At 41.4% G+C, this 19,295-nt stretch overlaps 2 protein-coding genes across 7 annotated transcripts in view; one reads left to right on the top strand and one right to left on the bottom strand.

Annotated features, from left to right (window-relative positions):
• The window catches only part of ELAVL4 (ELAV like RNA binding protein 4), a 100,341-nt gene extending 87,460 nt beyond the window's left edge, over window positions 1-12,881 (bottom strand). For both annotated transcript variants that reach the window (XM_032118198.1, XM_032118200.1), the window contains exon 1: window positions 12,600-12,881. In XM_032118198.1, coding sequence (XP_031974089.1) covers window positions 12,600-12,866 — 267 coding nt within the window. In that variant the 5' untranslated portion in view covers window positions 12,867-12,881. The remainder of the gene's footprint in view (window positions 1-12,599) is intronic.
• Window positions 12,882-13,373: 492 nt separating this feature from the next.
• The window catches only part of BEND5 (BEN domain containing 5), an 885,907-nt gene continuing 879,985 nt past the window's right edge, over window positions 13,374-19,295 (top strand). For 3 of the 5 annotated variants that reach the window (XM_032118192.1, XM_032118191.1, XM_032118195.1), the window contains exon 1: window positions 13,592-13,661. In XM_032118192.1, the coding sequence (XP_031974083.1) occupies window positions 13,619-13,661 (43 nt within the window). In that variant the 5' untranslated portion in view covers window positions 13,592-13,618. Of the gene's footprint in view, window positions 13,662-19,295 lie in introns of all 5 variants that reach the window. The other 2 variants (XM_032118194.1, XM_032118193.1) reach the window with 2 other exon arrangements.

Genomic DNA, 19,295 nt, shown 5'->3' with positions numbered 1-19,295 from the left:
CACTGACAGATATTCTGTGGCTTAGGTCTGATGGCAGATGCCCAAGGAATGCCCCTGGTAAGCAGCTGCCAGGTGGAGTAGGACTCGTTAGCCCCTTGGGCCTGGCAGGAGATTGTTAGCCTGGTAGCAGTCTGCCCATCCACACTGTAAAATTCCAGCTTGGATGTGAGTGTGTTGTGGGAGATCATGCTGAAAGCCTTGCTGAAGGCCAGGCAGGCAACATCTATGGCTCTGCCTTTGTCTGCACATCTTCCAGTGCATCACAGAAGGTCATTAGGCTTGGTCAGGTGGGGCAAACCTTGGAAAATCCATGCTGGATACTGCTTCTAATCCCCTTTCTTTCTTCAGGAATTGCTCCAGCAGACTTGCACCATTACGGTCCCAGAGGACAAGCAGTAGTTCCTGGGATCATCATTCTTATGTTTCTTTAGCATGATGAGCTTTTGGATAAATTTAAGTGTGAAACCAATCTTTAACTTCATAGTTAAAAGCTTTGACATAGTCCACAGTGATACCCTCCTTACAAACAGGGACTAAAAAGTCTGTAAACAATTATTGATCTCCACATGCTACTGGGGAAATTTTCCAAGATCAGTGACAGCTGGGAAATCACTGGCATTTTAAAATTGTATATCAGTGATTCACTTTTTTGGCATTTACAGTATTGCATTATGGCAATGAACATGCTAGATGTGTATTAAAAAAACCAAAATGCTTTTAGCATTTTAGCATTTTTTGTTTGAGCAGTGAAAATATCTTGATACAATTCAAAATAATGGGTTTGTTTATTAAAGATATATACCCATTTAGATGAAGTTAGGATGAGAAAAATGGTTGTTTGTATGAAAATAAATCTGCTTTCTCAACAACAGCATCTCCTGAGGTTTCTTTGATTCAAGAATTCATACCTGGTTACTTTAATGACTAAACCAGGTTTTAACTCCTGTTAACACTGAAAAATGCAGAGAGTTAGAGAAAAGTAAAATGTATTTTGCCCTCCTAAGTCATTGTTGACACAGCCCTCAGTTACATTTTATTCTGGAATTATTTGCAAGAGAGGGGATTGGTTTCAAGTCATTGTCCTGTGTAAGATTGCAAAAGCCTCTGGTCAGTCATTGAGCTGTCATTATAATTTGGGAGGAGGAGCTGGGCACTTGCCCACAAAAGGGCACAGGTACATGAAAGGAAAATGTTTACAATGTATTAGGTAACGTGTGCTAAAATCACCTCTTTGCTGAAGAAGAAAAAATGTGTAATCCCAAGATTGTTTGGTGCTGCTGGGCAGGAAGGAGTTCATATTAACACAGTGATTCCTCTGGCTGATGAGGGATCTGCTCTGACGCATTCTGAAGGATGTTGCATATGCCTTGGCTGGGAAAATGATGTTTTCTGTGTACTGGTCGAGGATAGAAAAGAAGGGGAAATGGTGGGAGTGGTGACTCGGGTGATCTTTAGAGAAAAAAAATAATGCAAATAGGAATTGAAGATGAGCTCTGCATACTTCCAGGTTTGAAAATAATTAGCAGTCACAGAGTTTGTAGTCCACTGTCTCAGATTTCTGCACTGCAAAAATACATTTTAATATAGATTTAAAAATTGGCTAATAAGATTAGCTGGCTAATATTTTAATGTAAAAGGTATGTCACAGAAAATGACAATCTGAATTGGGAGAGAAAACCAAACATAACACACAATAAGCTGATTTGAGCTAAGAACTTTGAACACAGACTAACTTGTTCAAGATATGACTGATTTTATTTTAATTCCATGACAGCATCATTTCATCCACTGTGTCTTGACATGAGTCCTGTAAAGGTTTGTATTTTGCCTTCTCAGCATCTTTTAGGGAATGATTTGTGATTAGGAGTACAGAGACTATTTCAAATGTCTCTTAAAATATGTGGTATTGCAAACAACGGATATAAAATGAGATTCACACACATAGCTTTGCTGGTGGCCAAGAACTGCGTTGCAATATGCCGGAAATCCAAACATCCTCCTACTCCCAGAGCCTTGCTGACAGATCTACAACAACTTCTTTCTCTTGAAAAAGCTACTTACAGAATCAGAATAAGAAAGAGAGAAGCCTGCTTATTCTGAGAAACTAACATAATACATAAAATGGGAGGTTAAAGATTCCTCATCAACAGGAAAATCACATTTCTTCTTGAAAATTTTACAGTTTCAAGTAACATCTAGATTATCTCAAATCCCCACAAAAACCAGAGATGGAAAAATCATGTCATCTCTGAAAAAGCAACAACCCTTAGGATTAGTGTCATTGTTGTCTTGTATAGCCTTTTAGACCTACAAATCATTGGGCTTCTGCCTTAGTACAGGGGTGTATATCAATGGAACTTGATACAGAAATAGAACCTCAGCTCAGCAGATCCTCCTTTCTTGAAAAACCCTTTAAAAAGGCAAACACAAGGGAATAGAAAAACAAGTAACTTTTCCACGGATGTGTATTTTAAACATAGCATATTTTGCAAGAAGGGCTGTTGTTAGATGCTACATATTTTAATTAGCTGTTTAGAAAATCAGGTTGACAATGTCCTTTAATTAGTAGACATTGACTTATTCCACGTGTATTATGGCACAGTGAATCTTATTAAGATAAATGTTTCTCTCTGAAGAGATGAAAAAAAAAAATCCACTATCATTTGTTTGCTTACCAGATTGCTCACCATCAATACGGCTGCTATTTAAAATGATGAATTTTAGTCACATATTTAATTAGCTAATAGCTGATCTCACTGTAGGGTCTTGATCCTGCTTACATGTGTTCTTTCATCCTGAAAAAGTCTTTGGTTATATCTTGTTTTTGAAGTTTTCGTTTGAAATTGTCCTTGCTACTTTCAAATCTAAAATGCAATAAATTAAATTATTAAAAATAAAAATTCTTGTGAAAACATTTAAGGTTTTGAGTATAGTTTTATACCTACTGCTCATTTTAATATATTGCTAGAGGCTATGAACTTAAAAAAAATTTACAAGTTTTTAAAGTTAGGTTTTCCACTTGCTGCAGATGTTTAGTTTGTGAGAAAATTACGTGCACTTTAAAAGGCTATAAACTAACTTAAGAGTTCAATGCATTTGTCTGCCACTGCTCAGTCTGCAGTCTTCTCACAGAATTCACACTGTTTGAGGGCCACAGTTTGAAAGTGCAGCAAATGCACTGTAGCCTATACTGTGTCATGATAACTATTAAAAAATAGTCTTAATGGTGTTCATATGAAGGACATAAAGCTCCTGTGGGTGTCACTGGTTTGGAAGAGGGCTCTTCACGGGAGATTCTTTATTTTAATTGTTCACTGTATGTGACAAATGGTGCTTTTTAATCCCACAGATTATGTTAATGCCGAGAATGGCATTCAAGGGCAAACATCCCTCTCTCTTGACAGAAGACGACATTCTGAGTCATATGGATTGGCTAGTCATGCAAGGAGCATGCAAGGGAGTTGGCCTTGATGATTCTTATGGGCACCTTCCAACTTGAGATGTTCTGTGGTTCTGTATGACTGGCCTCTAAACCTGTCATTTTCCTTCCCATTTGCAGTGTTAAGTCATTCCATCAGTACAAGGAAGATAAGCAAGAAGAAAGTTAATAAAGCAGAATTTTCTTTGTTATGGAGACTGTCTTGAAGGGATTGCAATGGCAGGTACTGTGCTGCCAAGGAAAAAGGATGCTGGAGACTCTGCAGAAGGTCCAGGCTTGCCTGTGAATAATCTGGAGGCAACCTTGGGGGGTGAGGTAAAGCCAGGCTGCATCCATTGCAAAAGGTCTGAAGAAGTTCTGCAACATGGGCTTGTCACTGAATTTGTGGCTAATGGATGTGTACCTGCCGTGGAATTTGCATCAGTTCAAACTATATATATAACTATCACTAAAACTTGTTAGTAAACTTTCTTTGAAAGGACGTTTTGAAATAATACATGATCAATGGTATGAGTTCCTAGAGAAACTGTTATGGGCCAGATGGCTCAAAATCAAGAGAATTTGTTTGCTGAAACCAAAGGGCATGAGGGTGCCTAGAGCTTGGTGGTGGTGGGCCAATAACACACCACCAGACAGGGTGGAATATCCATCATGCTTGTTTTGCCACTGCCAGTTTACTCACACTGAACAGCAATCAAGCTTCTATCTCTATTGAAAAACTGGCTATGTTACTTAAAGTATTCTCTGACCTCTGGAGCATGTCATTACAAAAAGAAGGGCATAATTGACTTTTTGGATATGCAATTATTTATTCTCGCAGCTGTCCCATAACAGCATAAATTATAAACCTTACCTCTTAGGCAGGCAGGCAAAACTCAGTTACTTTAGCCCTGCTGTTTAATTAGCATTTACAATTGGACATTTTTTATATCCCAGTAAATGTTGCCTGAGTGAAGACTTCCCCTTAACCAATTATACCAGATGTTTTTCTGTGAAGGTCCTAATTAAATAGCATCTATTCTTATGTTTCCTTTAGTCGTGCCTCTTGTGTGGATCTCTGTCAGAGTGCCATGCCACACTGGGACACTTTACCCACATTTCTGTCACTTTCAGGTTCACTGCCTGGCTGCACCTGCTCCCCTTAAAAGTTCTTGCTTTCTGTATGGGAGGAACATCCTGATGGGCAAGGCTGGGACTTGGAAATCAGTTTCTTGCTCTATAGCAGGATCCTTAAGTGATTGCTAAGTCACATATGACCTCATCAGGATGATGTAACTTCAGGTGGCTGATGGATTCACTGCTGTAGTGTCCAGTCCTGCAGATTCCAGCACAGAATTTTAAGCAAAGCTGGAATTTACTTGGAAGCCTCCTCTACAGACATCGTCAAGGTGCAGATACTGTACCTGGCTTGTGAGCAGCTCTGCCCCTCATTACAATTTTGGCACAGTTTCAGGAATGGTCAAGATTAGGTGTCCTGGACAGCGCTGTGCCCTCTCCTTAATCAGACCCTCAGTACTGAGCCTCCCTTCTGTATAATGGAACATTACTTTCTGGCAGGTAAGATTTTAAGAGCTTTTCTATTCCAGGTCCTTTTTCCGAGAGCTGATTTCTAAGTTGCCACCACTTTTGTGTGTGCTCAAAATATGAAAAGGAAATCAGCTTCCTTTCTCTGGTACAGCAGCCACCCTCCTAAGTGAGTCAATGAGTTCCCAAATGTAGTATTTCAATGCCACATGAAAAACTATGGAGTGAGAGATATATTAGTGGGAACACTGTCTCAGTGCCAATCCTTATGGGTCAGAGGATTACAAAATAAAGTAGCCCATCTGTGCTTCACCAAGTATCTTCATTTAGAAGATAAACCTGGTAATTTAACCACATTTTTACTGTGTACTTCCTTCATCCAAACTTCAAGTGATTCTAATTTCATATGAATGCCTTAATTTTTAAATTGTCCTTGATTTCAAGATGGATTAGCTAGTAATTACATTAAATTATTTCTGCAGATTCTGATCAGATACATATATACCCATTAATTTCCTTAAGATCTTAATTTGAAGGGGTTTTTTTTTCATTTATAGGGTCACTAACTCTTGCAGTGAGGGGCAGAAAGTTTGCAGGCCGGAAGGGTCACTGAAGCTTTAGAATGCAGAAAATGTTATGGATACAAACTTTTAAAAGTTCATGTAATTTTTTCTACAGACTCAAGGTTCAAGGTTGGGGACAGATAATTGTGATTATGTCTTACTGGATATTCAGTTCTCAGCACTGCTATTTTAACAAAGGAAACAATTTTGGTAATCATGGTGTTCAGGAACACCTAGACTTTTGTATTACTTGGATGAAACAGAGAAATTAAGGAAAAGATGCTGTGTGTTTCATGTCTCCAAACACATAAAATAGTGATTTAAAAATGTTACTGTGAATGTGGCCTTGGTTCTCTAAGGATTCTCTAGCACCACTAAAGCCAGGTGTCTGTCTGCCTATCTCACCCTGGTAAGGCTGGAGTTTGTGTGGGGAGCACCAATCCCTGATCATCTTGTGGACCATCATCAGAAATGACATTGTCCTTGGAGGCATAATGATCTTTTTCTCTTGAGTTCTCATTATTTTGCCATAGTAGGTAGTATTTAGGACTAGATTCACTGAACAATGCTACTTCCTGTACTCTTGAGGGAAGGTGGTTGGCTTTGGTAGGTCCCACATTTTGCTTTACTCTGTGCCCTGGATTCCACAGAGAATGGGTCTAACATGTTCTTATCCCTTTCCTAAGCTGATGGAGTGCTGCTATGGGCTTGAGTTTTCCTTATTGTACTATTACTAAAGGCAAATGTTGATAATATTTTGCACTCCAGGGAGTTGTTTTGGTGGCACTGAAGGGCTTATGGAGTAACTGGGAAGGCAGCAATATTCCTGCACAAGTGCAGTGCAAATCCAAAGGTGAAAGATGAACAAGGACCTCAAGGGCTGACAACCTCGAGCCATCAAATGCATTGGACTCAAGCCCTCACACCAACTTAGCTACCAAAGGCAATCAACCGGCAGCCCCTGAGTTCATTCCTTGGATTCCTAAAAGGAATAAACCCATCACTGTTCATCCATGTGGCTGACATTGGCATAGTTCTCCTTCACTCGTATCTGAGTACTCGTAGGACTTGTATGTGATAGGAGCAAAAGAGAGTTCCTTGCTACTTAGTGTGAGAAAAAAATGCTAGGGAAGAGAAGTGCATATTAGGGTGAGCCAACTGTTTACCATGATCTGCTAATGTGAAAACTAAAAATGGCCTTTCTGCACTGGGATTTTATCGTGTATTAGTTGCCATGTGTTAGTGAACATAAGCTTATTGCAGTCTCAAGTAAATTCCTGCCATTTCAGTTTACCTCCTCTCTCCCAGCTGCTACATGTAGTGATTGTCTCTCAGAGATTTGCTGCTCCTTTTTCTGTGCCACTGGAACCTTGAGAAATCACAAGTTTATTTTATAAGTATGGAATTTAACATGGTTCCTAAATTCATTATGAATTCTCCTTTCCTCTAAAGAATTAAATTTCAGTTGAGGGCCAAATAATCAGTTTCAAGACAGCAAACAATTGTTCAGTTAATCCGAAATTAAGTTCTGATTATACCTCTCTCATTTTTCCAGATGTTCATTGGCTACATTAAAAGAATTTTATCAGAGTAGATCCTGAGAAGGATTAAAAGATAGCAGAGAACTTTAAAGTTTATAGATGATTAAAATGCAATGCATAAAATGTGTCTGTACATACAGACACAGGACTGAGTCTGGAAAATGTCCATAATAATTTTGAAATATTAATGAAAACCCAGTACTTAGATATTAAATATTTTCAGTAAATATATTAAAACATCACACAAGCCTATACTTTAATTTCTAAGCATAGGTGTAGTAATCTTTGCCACCAGCACTGGGTCAGAATCCTGTAGACCCCTTGGGAATGCCCACCAAGTTACAGACTCTGTTTAGCAGCTACGCAGTTAGGAACCCCTGGAAAGCGCTTTCCCCACTGCGGGCTTCCAGGGAATTCTAGGGTTCCAGTGTAGAAGAGTTCTTTGGGCTCCTCCTCTGAATGGCACAGAATTCTAGCCTAACATTATTCGTCAGGTTTGAAATTCGAAACCATCTTGATCCTCATGCTCAAATCCCAGGAGAACTGACTTAGCCCTTCACCTTTCCCTGATAAAGCGTGCTTTTATCACGTACGCGTGTATACCTTTCTAATGGGAACTTAAAAATGAAGGTTATTTCCTGAAAAGAATTTCAAAGTCTCAGTTTTGTAATAGCAAGGGTTTACTCGTGGCCTTGGGTAACATTTCTTTTTCCATTCTGCACCCAGGTGGCTGGCACTGACCTTCCTTCCCTTTCCTAGTCAAACGCAGGGCAGAAGTGCACGCTGGCAACCGAGCCCTTGTCAGCCCTGCCTGGCTTAGAGGGACACTGAAAGAGCAAGGACGTGCGTCTGAGAGAGCTCTATACATTGGTGATCCCTGGCTTTTACAAGCCCAGAAGTGCTTGTGGAAGAGTGGAAAAGCAAGGTAGCATTCCAAATGCCAGAGTCACAAGTTGTTCACCTTCCTTCCAGTACAGCTGTCGTTTGCAGCCTGGGTTCCTTTGGGCCGACAGTGTCTCTGTGTAATTACACAATATTGATGCATATCCGTGAGAACAAACCATTAGGAACAAACAGTTCAAAATATCTATAAAATGTACAATTTAAAAAAATATTTTCAGGTGTGAAATGAGATGATGCTTTGCCTGCAAGGGCACAAATTGATCCAAGTTTTGTGATGATGGTGTCACTGGTTTCATATCAGTTATCTCAGCATAACTCTTTGATTATTTCTGAAATCATGCACAAAATGAGGGGAGATTCAGTTTGACCTTTCCAGACTTGCTGCATTTTAATTTTTCCTATGCTTAGAAATAACACAGAAAAAAACCCAACAGGTAATACTATTTTTGTATAAAGCTCTCTAATTATACTAGGCATGTTCAGAATACATTAAAGACACTGTCCTGACACAAAAAATTTACAGTGTGCTTTCAGATATTACATAACTAATGAGAGCAATAAATGCTGGGAGAACGAATGGATCAAGGTTACAATAATAAGATTATAGGATTCCTCCACTATGTGTGCATGGTTTACAATTCACTTCAATTTTGCTACCTCAGTCTGGGCTTTGGTTTTTCATTTTGGCTTTTTCTTTCTTTATCAGATTTAATTTTCTCTCTGAATCCACCAGACCATAACAACCTGGCTAAAAACTCTGACCAGACTTTTGATTTTCTCTTTTTTATTCCTTCTTTTTTAATTTGGATTGTGCCTGCTCTTTTTGTGCAGCCACCATCAATGCCCTGCTGGTATCAGAACCATTGTTAAGGCCTTTTCTCTGACAGTAGTCACAGTTGAAATATACTTGAATGCTTGCACTACTTTATTCTACATGGGGAAAGGGATGCAAAAAGAGTACCTGTATAATTTCTACACAATTAAACCTGCATTCTTAAATCCCCACGTTGAAGACCCACAACAAGCACCATGCATGTGGTGTGTGAAATGCATGCAAAACTCGTGCTAATGCTCCATCTTCTTGTTCTCATCCAGCCTTAACAGTCACTTACAAATGATTTGAGAAAAATCAATAATGCACCTTACTGGCTTTTTTGTAATGTATAAGAAAGGGTATTTTTTTGCCAATTTTTTAAGCACTGAAAATATCAGGATTGTAAAATTGGATTTTTATTGATTTTCTTGGAAGATCTTTGGGGTTTCGACAGACATGTATTGACAGCAGCCACCTCTAGCTAAATCAGAAGTATTGAATGTAAAACACAAATCATTTGATCTTCAACATATTTGAATTATCCTCATGTTAAAAAAAAAAAGTGATCAGGAATCTTTTTTCCTTTCAAGTTTTTGCTCTTGTGTTATTATTCTTATGTTCTTTACTCACCGCAGCCTTGCAGGCTGCAAATGAAAGATAAACAAACAATGGAATATCTAATGTTTCAAATACAAGCACAGATAAAAAAAGTAAAGCATGCTCCTCAAGTCCTTACAGATTATAAATAAGTAGAGAAATGGCACAAATCTGTATTTAGAAAAATAATTTATTTCTCAATATTTGTAATGAAGGGAGTTGTCAGTCACATTAATTTTATGTAAATTTACCTAAGCTGATGAATCATAACTGAAATACTGTCTAATCTTCTTGGTTTTGGCCAGCATTTCCATTTTTATTTCAATTGCCTCAATTTATTTTTGTTTGCTTATATAACGAGTTTGAAGGGCCCATCCCAGGACCCATAATGAGCAGAGTGAAAAGAGAGGCTGCTTCAAGGCACTGTCAGTCCCACACAGGCAGTGGCTGCCCAACACAGCAGACCAGTCCCCATGACAGACTCTCAGCTTGGCACACAGCTGACGATTCATTATCATTCCTTCAGTAGACATCACAGCAGAGGAGATTTTTAAGGAGGGATTTGAAGGAGGAAAATTAGGTGAGTGGGAGTGAGAAGCAGCAGCGAGGGAAAGCATGAAGGTGCTGGTTTGAAAATGTAACAAGCAGAGAGTTATTACTGAATGAAATGTGTGGGGGGAAGCCGTTGGTTTCTCCATAGGCTATTAAAAGATGATGGGGTGGGAATAAGCTGCAAAGAGCCACAGAAGTGAGGTAGCTTTTGCTTGCCAAGATGCAGAAGGGGGCGGGGGACACGCTGGAACAAGGAATAGGGCTGAAGCAGCAAATGTGAGGATAACCAGGGCACCAGTGTTTTGCAACAGTGTTCTGTTATTCTTTGTTGTTTTGTAATGTCCAAAATCATATTGTTGGCGCCAAAGGCTTCTCTGTACTAATGACAGCCCCAACCTGTTCTTAGGTGCTCTGAAAATGCACAAATAAAAAAAAGCAACTCCTGAAAATCATTTCCCTCACCCTTCAGCCCTGATTCAAGTTACACCATTCAGTTATCTTTCTATTTCCAAAAGAACTTTCTGTATGAACTTTCCAGCTCTCTCTTGTCAAATTATCTTACTGTTTTTGGAAAGACTGCATATCATCTATATTTAACACCAGCTTGGTGAGGTGACTATAACATAGCATTAAACTCAGACTAAAAAAATGAGTGTGGCATTTCTAGGTTTTTCAAGTGTGTTAACTCAGAAGAGATAATTTGACTGGAAAAAGTGCTTTCCCCCAAATGTCTTTGATTTCAATAGAACTTCTTGCAGGTATTTGAGTTGAGTTAATCGACTCGCAATTAGATGCAAAAGGCCTTTGGATTAGTGTTTGTGGTCACCATAGAAGCGAGTCTCAGGGAAATGTGAATAAAGAGGTCACCCGAAGAACAGATATGGAAGGTCTCTCTACAGGCACTTAATTCTTAGAAATTTACAGATGAAAAATGCTATATGGGTATTAATAGATAGGAATGAAATATGGATGAGGGGACACTAAAGCTGGAATAGCAAGTAGAACAAAGGGAATAAGGGGACGTGGGGACATGGTAAGAAACCAGACTAGAGCTGCAAACTTGGACAGAACTGTTTAAGATTAAAAAAAATATATATATTAAACAAAGGAACGAAGAAGTAAGTAATATGAGAAATTATCTGAAGGACAGCTGGGATGGGACATGGCTATCAGGGAACCTAAAAGAAAGAAGAGGAAGATCAGAGTATATGTGGCATATTCTGAAGAAGGAAGTCCCAGGATCATTTGCCCAGCAATAAATAAGGAAGAGCAGAAGGCCTGGGTGATTTGCTGGCCTAGAGCAAGGCTGTAAGGGAAAGAATGTGTCTGTGGGGATGTGGGCACTTAGTGTAGCTCACTGTCAGCAGCGAGACGAATCAACCTTTTTAGTATGAGAGTGACCACCTATAGCTTGTAATGACTGCAGAGGGAAAGGTCTAGAAAATATTTTTCCAGAGCTTGGATCTAGATGGCTTCCAGCATTCTGTGCAAGGGTGTATCTTCCAACCTCATCACAAAACCCCCTTGGTACACCACTTTAGACAGGTATTTCATCATGGAAGAGGAATGTGGCTAAAGTAACGTTAAATTAGCTTATGTAATGCTAAAGTAAGATACTGAGAGCGAAGAGAAATAGATAAAGCAAAGAGGCCTAGGTGCCACTGAAAAAGAAAGGAAACAGTAAAGGAAAAGAAACCACAAAAATAGATGCTGCAAAAATAACCAGAGAACTATGAACTGAAAGAAGAACGAACAAGGCTGCAAAAAGGAGCAGGCTTTCTCTTTTCCAGAGAGAAAGGAAGCAACTGACCCCACAGAAAAATCTAAGCATGCAAAACCTGCAGGTATTATTCACATGAGTCTTGTTAAGAGGAGTTGAACTGGAGCAGAAAAGGCACATACTTGGTAGGAAGACAAAGAGGTAAAGTGATGTTTAAATAACAACTTAGATGGAGAAAGATGCAATTTTTACATGCCTTACATTTTAAGCTTGGAGTGTTTCCATGACTGGTCATTGGTCACTAGGAGATGGTTACATTAATTTACTAGCTCTAAGGAAGCAAACACCTGAGTGTGTACATAACAATAAACACAGTCCTGCCCATTTCCATTGCCTAGCATTGCTCGTGTACTCCCTGTTTCAGAGGTTTAACAGCCACCCGGTTTGGGGTGCGTTCAGCCCCACGTCTGCCTGGGTATGCACATAAACATGAGTCTAGGCTTGATGCCTGAGCTTGTAGCACTGTGCTTGTCCCGTGGTCAGCCTTGCTTCCGAGAGGCTGGAGTTGTCTGCGTTGAGGATGCACAATGCAGCTTGCGCCTCAAGCATTAGTGAGACACGCATGATCACACCCAGCCTGCCGGGTCCCCCGGGACTCACACACATAATTAGCCCCTCTGCACCAAAGCCTTCATCACCGTGTTTGCCACATGGTGAGTGTCACCCAGCGGGCCCGCGAACACGCGCACACAGAAGCCCTCCCGTCCCCAGCACTGCATTTGCCATATGGTCAGGCTCACCTGCTGGGGCTGGGGCAAGGAGACAGACGGGCAACACTCACACACATAATGAAGTTCCCCACTGGGCTGCCTTAAGAAATTAAAAAAAAAAAGGAAAAAGAAAAAGAAAAAAAGAGTTGACATAACTGCCACATAACCAGACTCACCTGCTGAGTTTTGGGGCAGGGTGGGGCAGTCACGCACACATGAATTGGCCATCTCTGCCGGTGCTGTTCCTCAGTGCATGAGGCTGGACTCGGAGCAGGAGCGATGTGCTCCCTTCCCCTGGGGTGACAGAGATTCTGAACCCACACAGGCCGCCGACTCCTCTGCCCCCCGCTGCCCTGAGCTATGTGGAGGGGGACATGCACCTCCTTAACACCAGGACATCGGAAAATAGGAAGAATTTCTTCACAGGAAGGGTGGTTAGACATGGGAATGGACCGCACACGGAGGCGATGGTGTCGCCGTCCCTGCAAGTGTTTAAGGAAAGACTGAACGTTGCACTTGGTGCCATAGTCTAGATGACATGGTGGTGTTTGGTCTTAGACTGGACTCGATGATCTCAGAGGTCTTTTCCAACCTAAGTGATATTCAGTAATAACGAAGCTCTCCTCCTCGGCGGCCTGCGAGCACCTCAGGCCCACACCGACTCCCGCGGGCAGGAACGAGCCCCGGGAGGAGCTCCGGTACCGGCACTGCCCCGTCCTCCGGGGCGCAGTGACGGCAATTGCCGAAGTAGCGGCAGCCACCGGGAAGCAAAAAACGAATCCTCCCTTGCTCGTCCGAGCAGCGCCGGTAAACAGTGGCCGCAGGAGGGGAGGCGAGGCGGGGCGGGGCGGGCGCGGCCCTACGGGAGGCAGCCGCGCTGCGTGAGAGGCGGGCGGCCGGCGGTGCTCCCCTAACGCCCCGCCCCCCAGGACCGCGGCGGCCGCCGGGCCGGGCGAGGATGGGAGTGGACGCTGCTTCCCGGGCAAGCTGTCCCCGAGCAGGCCCTCCCGGGAAAGGCTTTCCCCGGGCAGGATGACCCCGGGAAGCCGCTCGCAGGGAAGGCTCTCCCCGGGCAGGCTGTCCCCGGGGGCGGCCGTCAGCTCCGCCGCCATGTCGGGGGCGCGCGGGGCTCCCCCATGGCGGTGACGCGCGTTGCCATGGCGACGGCCGGGCGGCGTTGGGGGGGGGTGGCGGGATGACAACAAATATGGCGGAGAGGAGCAGGACGGCAGAGACGGGTCAGTGCCAGCCGCAGTCGCCTGGGCGGGGGGAGAGGGGGAGCCCCCCTTCTCCAGGGGCTTCTGGCGGTAGAGGGGGCCTGGCTCGCAGCAGAGTGCGGAGACGGAGCCCTTCTCTTAGGGGAGACGGGAGGGAGCACCTCTGGTCGAGGGCACTGAGGTGGTGAAGGGACCGCGGCAGAGGCTCCTGCCCGGGGAGATGTGACGAGGGGCAAAGCCCCTTCCCTTGGGGGATGAGGAGCGTCTTCCCAGGGACAAGGTGGTCGTGGGGAAAGCTCCTTCAGGCAAGGAGAGAGGGAAGAGCCCCCCGCGTTCCAGGCCTGCCTGAGGGGGACTGACCCTCTGTGGGGTGGAAGGTGCGAGGGCCAGAGGCCGGCTCACCCAGCCGCCGCTGCGGGCCGAGCCCCGGCGGGGCAGAGAAGGAGGCTGGCGGTGGGGCAGCCTGCACCGTGCTCCATCCTCCCGCGCTCTGCTCCATCCTCCCGCACTCTGCTCCATCCTCCCGCACTCTGCTCCATCCTCCCGCGCAGGGGCAAAGGTGGCGGTGGCGAAGAGCAGAGCAAACCGGCGGTGCAGAGGAGCTCCCCTTACACAAGAAACAACCGCCTGCGTGAATTAGCATGAAAAAAATAATACGTGAAGACACAGGTCTGGAACTGAAACTGCAGCACAAGGCTGGTAGCTTGCGGGTTGACCTGCAGGTGCTGCTTGACCAGTCTGGGAGGTGTAAAGTACCCGGAGGCTGCAGAGGGACAGCGAGCAGCACACCTGACAGCTCCCATCCCTTACACTATAACTGAGGATTTCTTTAAGGAAGGTGCTAAATGTTATTCTTCCTATTCAGGGTGTATTAAAAATGGCTTTAACTGTGTATGTGAGATAAGTTTGTCTGTAAAACTGAAATTTTGTCTCTCCTCATAAATGATAAGGACCCTCTAGGTACAGAGGTCTTTCCTGTTGTAACAAAACACATGCACCTCTTTTCCAATCCATGTGACAACAAAAGCCCCCCAAATATGTTACGAAAATTAGAGAAACTAACATTTGGAGGATGGAACAAAGATGACAGTTTTCCTGAGTATTTTATTTCCCAAAGTACCATACATAAATTATCTGGGCTCCGGAACCAGGAGTTCATTTTCCCAGCCTGCTGTGTTAGCTGCTGCACCTCTGCTTTTCAGCCTCGGAAGTGGCTCCAAGTAAATATGCATTATCCATAAAACTGATCTTGGATTTTTGGGCCACTTAAGGTGAAAAAAAGTGATAAATATGTCAAATGCTGTTGTGTTCTGGAAAATGATATTACAGAGTCTACATCTAAGTGGATTGTCCATACGGTTCTTGAATTCCCTGTATTCAGCCATACTGTTTATGAACCCCTGGAAAAACACTGTAAAGTTGGTTGGGTGTTGTACTTGTCCATGAGGCAGGTGATTATTTCCATCGTCTGCACTGTGCAACACTGCTAATCAGCTGATCAGCTCTGCCTGAGCTGTGAACTGGGGAACAGATCTCCAGTGGCCATTTGACTTTGTCAGCTTTTCTGCCTACCTCATGTGCCCTTGTCAGTAACTTCAACATGGAATGTAACTTTCATACTATTTTCAGATTAATTTACTCTTATATTGTGTTCTTTGCTGTGTTATTTAAACCTGCTGCTTTACAGTATTTGCTTTTTAATTTTAACCTTACCCAGAACTTTTTCCACTTCTGACCATTGCACCTGACTAATCGATGGTTTTCTCATAAATGTTGTGTTTCAGCTTGTGCTGAATTCATGTTTAGTTACACGTCCTGATAGATGTCTGCTTGAGTTTTACAATGCTTATCTGGCCATTTTGCAAGTCTAATTTGCAGGTCCTTCTGTTTTGGAGAAACCAGATAAGGAATTAAAAATGCAAAGAACCACAAAGATAGGGAAAAGACCCAAAACTCTCAGAGAAAAAGGAAGCAAGCTTGTGGTGTTGGCCCACTTTTTAAAAAGGTCATGGAAACTAGGCTGTGGAAAAAAAAAGGTGGGGTGATTTGGATTTTTTCTGTCAGCTGACACTAAGTTGACAGGCAGGTTCTTTCCTTGGCAAATCCCTCAAAGAATCTCTTTTTCTCCCTTTTACTGCTGGGTGACACTGCCACTGTTATTGAACACATAACTGGGGAATGTTCCTGCTGCATCCTCGCTGCTTAGCGTGTCTTCATCATGTGTGAGATCTAGAGCAGTCTTTAGGAGATACAGGAATGTAGCTCTGGAACCTGGGTTTTGCACAAATGCAAGGAGCATAAAGCCATTACAGAAGGACTGAACATTGTTCAAACCATATAACTCAATTTAGCCGGTATGAGTATATCATACTTGCTGGGTGTTTGGTTTTTTGTTTTTTTTTTTTTCTTTTTTTTTTTTTTTAACAGCAACATCACGTTTTTAGTCATGGATCAGAAAACACAAGTAATAACTCTCATCATCTCATCTGCCCATTGTGAAATACTGATTGTTATTTGCAATTTTTGCATAAGGAAACTGAGTTACAAAGAAATTGAAGGTAACTTATCCATGCTTTATAGCAGCACAGATTGCTGTGATGGACCATTCTTTACTGTTTTAGTTCAGTAACCTGGGTTTGACAAGAGTCGATGTCAGAAAAATTACAGTGTGCACTTAGATGTGATTAGAAAAATTAGATTTCCTCCAAAAAGTTATCTGATAGTGAATTATGCACATCTAGGATGCTTATGACCCCTCGAAACTCTTATCTTAGAAAATACAATTTGTCAAGACTTTTTGTATATTAATTATACTTTATGGAAAACATATTTTTTTTATAATGTAAGAATTTTTCTTTTCAGTTTTATTCATATTTCCTCCTATTATAGGGAAATAAATCTGTTAATCTGTTTTATACTGGTAATTATTCTTACTGTTTCCCTATATACAAATATTTTCATATTCCATTCCTTTTCCCTGGAGAAGATTTTTGTTTCTGTTTTTGCAAATTTTTAAACTTTTTTTTTATTTTATTGGGGAGGGGGATTAGGACACACCAAATTGCACAAAGCATTTCAGAAGAGGGATTTCATCAGCTTTTATTATACTGTTAGGCTCAGCATTATTTTCTACATCATGGTTTCAGCCAATCTGTGTATTTCAAGTAAAATTGAGACTTAATGTGGAAGGTAGATTATCTCACACCTGTCTAGTACAGAGTTCATATTCTGCTGCTGTCCTCACTGGACTAGGCAGACAGCTGCTCTAATCCATAAAAATAGTTTCTGTATTCTGATGTTTGGTTAGAGTGCTGCAAATCAGCTCACTTTACTCTGAATTAATCATTTTCCCATTCTAGTTGGCTCCTTAGTCCTATCTGCTTTCTTTGAAGTGTTTAAATCAGCTTTTTGCAGTAAACTCTGAATTTGTATGCTTTCCTATTTGGTTTTCCAGGCTGAAACCTTCATGTCTCAAGCTGGGAATCCAATGTAAAAACAACGTAAATCTTCACAAATGAAGTCTGCAGGAGGATGAAAGTGGTTGAGTCTAGTTAGTTACTCTCAGGAGCTTTTTGGTTTGACTTCCAGTTGTTCTGCTCAGCTGACCTTGGTGTCATAAACCCCTGGAATATACAGGGTATGGGAAAACAGCTACTTTAGTTAAGTTCCATAAAACCCCAGATGAATGTTATTTTTCCAGTTCTATAGCAAAGAGGACATTTTAGCTTCACCAAGGAAGGTTTAGGAGTAGGTCAGCGAGGACAGAATGCCTGGGTTTGCTGAATTTTTTGACCCATGAACCAGATGAAAGTATTTTCCAAATTAGAATTTCAGTAGTTATCTCCTTCTCCCCAGGTTTCTGTTCTAGGCATCTGTATTACCTTCAGAGGACTTGCATCTGGAGACCTGAATGATCAAAAGGTGCAGGTTATCTCTTGAGTTCTGTAATAGTTTTCTATCTGAGGCAACTGCATATTAGCCTGGATTGACAGTTCTAATATGTGTTATTCCACAGTTGCTAGTCATTTTGTGGGTATTAGTATTTCTGGTATTTCATTGTGTCATCATCACTGAAATCATAGTGAAAGCAAGAAAAGGCATTTACTCACAGTACTGGACAGGATATAAATAAATGTCTTTAGACCAAAAATCCTTGTTATTGGAATAAACAGGCTTCCCAGCTAAATGTGGAGTTTTTTAATGTTTATTTACATGTCATGGTCAGTACCTTGCAGAGTGGTGTTGAGTCACATTTCATGTCAAGAATGGTTGGAATTTTCAAAATGTTCACAGCCAGGCTGTGACCTGGCTTCAGGAGGAAAGCTGCAAACCACTGTTGAATGCTCAAGCCCTACCCAAAGTTTGTGAAGTGCTCCTAAAACGCTTAGTGTTAAGATCATTATTTCAGAGGTCTGCAAGTGAGGGAGCCAATAGAACAGCTGTGTAAATTCTGCAGTGTTTTCTAATTGATTTTAATATGATAGTGCTGAGCTGGATTGTTTTGAAGATAGCTTTTGATTATTCTTTCAAAAAATAATTGTTATTCTTTTAAAAATATTTAATTACATACGGTATGACAACATTCTAGTATCAGGAACATACTGCTTTCTTTTCAGTGGCCTTAATTATTAAATAAAAAGACAAACTAAATAAGAACATAATTTATTTGTCTTTAAATATAGGCTTTTTTGATAACTGGAGCTTCTAATTCACTGGCTTTATCATGAGGAAATTTAAAATAGGAGAGATCAGCTAATTACTTTAACAATATTATTTAATCTTTGTCATTAAAATAACACTATACATCAGCGATACTTCTGACTCTCCAGGTAAACTTAATTTCTTCAATTGAATTAACCTTTCCTAAATGATTTCTGAATTTTAAAGTGTATACAAACAGCAGAGCTTATTTTGTTATATACACCACTAACCTGTAAACATAGGCGAATCCCAGTGTTTGGGAAAAGACATTGCAGCCTTTATGCTGAAAGGGATCTGCCCAGAGTATCCTCTTATCAACACGAGGAGGCTTCAAATGTCAGTGGCAAACTGTGTGGAGACTGGGCCCAGCCTTGCAGATGTTCACACAGCAGAAAGAGCTGTTTGCAGTTGTTTATAAAATGCTGCAGGATGGATTTGTAAACAAATCTAAAATGGGTTTTGTTCAATAAAGACATTTGCCAGAACTTAGCAATAGCATTGGTACATTTCAGCCAGAGCAGTTGCACATCCAGGGGACATTAGAGAAGGGTTTCTTAGTAAATCTGAGGCACTTTGTAAGACCATTAACTATTTCAGTTTTTACTGTGTAAGTTGAAATATTCATTGAAGTTCTATATAGAAATTGACTCTAGTCACTGCAGAAAGATATTATAGTGATCATTAGACTCTATTGCCAGTAAGCTGATATTCAACTAATTTCCAGTGTTTTTCAGTTACCCAGTGGAAACAATCCCCACTAGAAAAATTCATTGAAGAAAACCTGCTAATATATTTTTGGTACTTAAATCTTTGATCATATTTTTGTTACGTAATTTTCCAAATAAGGAGACCTGAGAAATACTAATGAAGGCTTTATACAGCCAGAAGATATAATTTCAGAAACAGAAAGAAACAGGAATGTGTTGGGTGTTCCAGTTGCCATTTTTGAATGGT

This window comes from Corvus moneduloides, chromosome 9 (genome assembly GCF_009650955.1).
Source record: "Corvus moneduloides isolate bCorMon1 chromosome 9, bCorMon1.pri, whole genome shotgun sequence".
NCBI classification, from domain to species: Eukaryota; Metazoa; Chordata; class Aves; order Passeriformes; family Corvidae; genus Corvus; species Corvus moneduloides.
The sequence above is the reverse complement of the archived record's forward strand: the minus strand, read 5'-3'. Positions and strand labels throughout refer to the sequence as shown.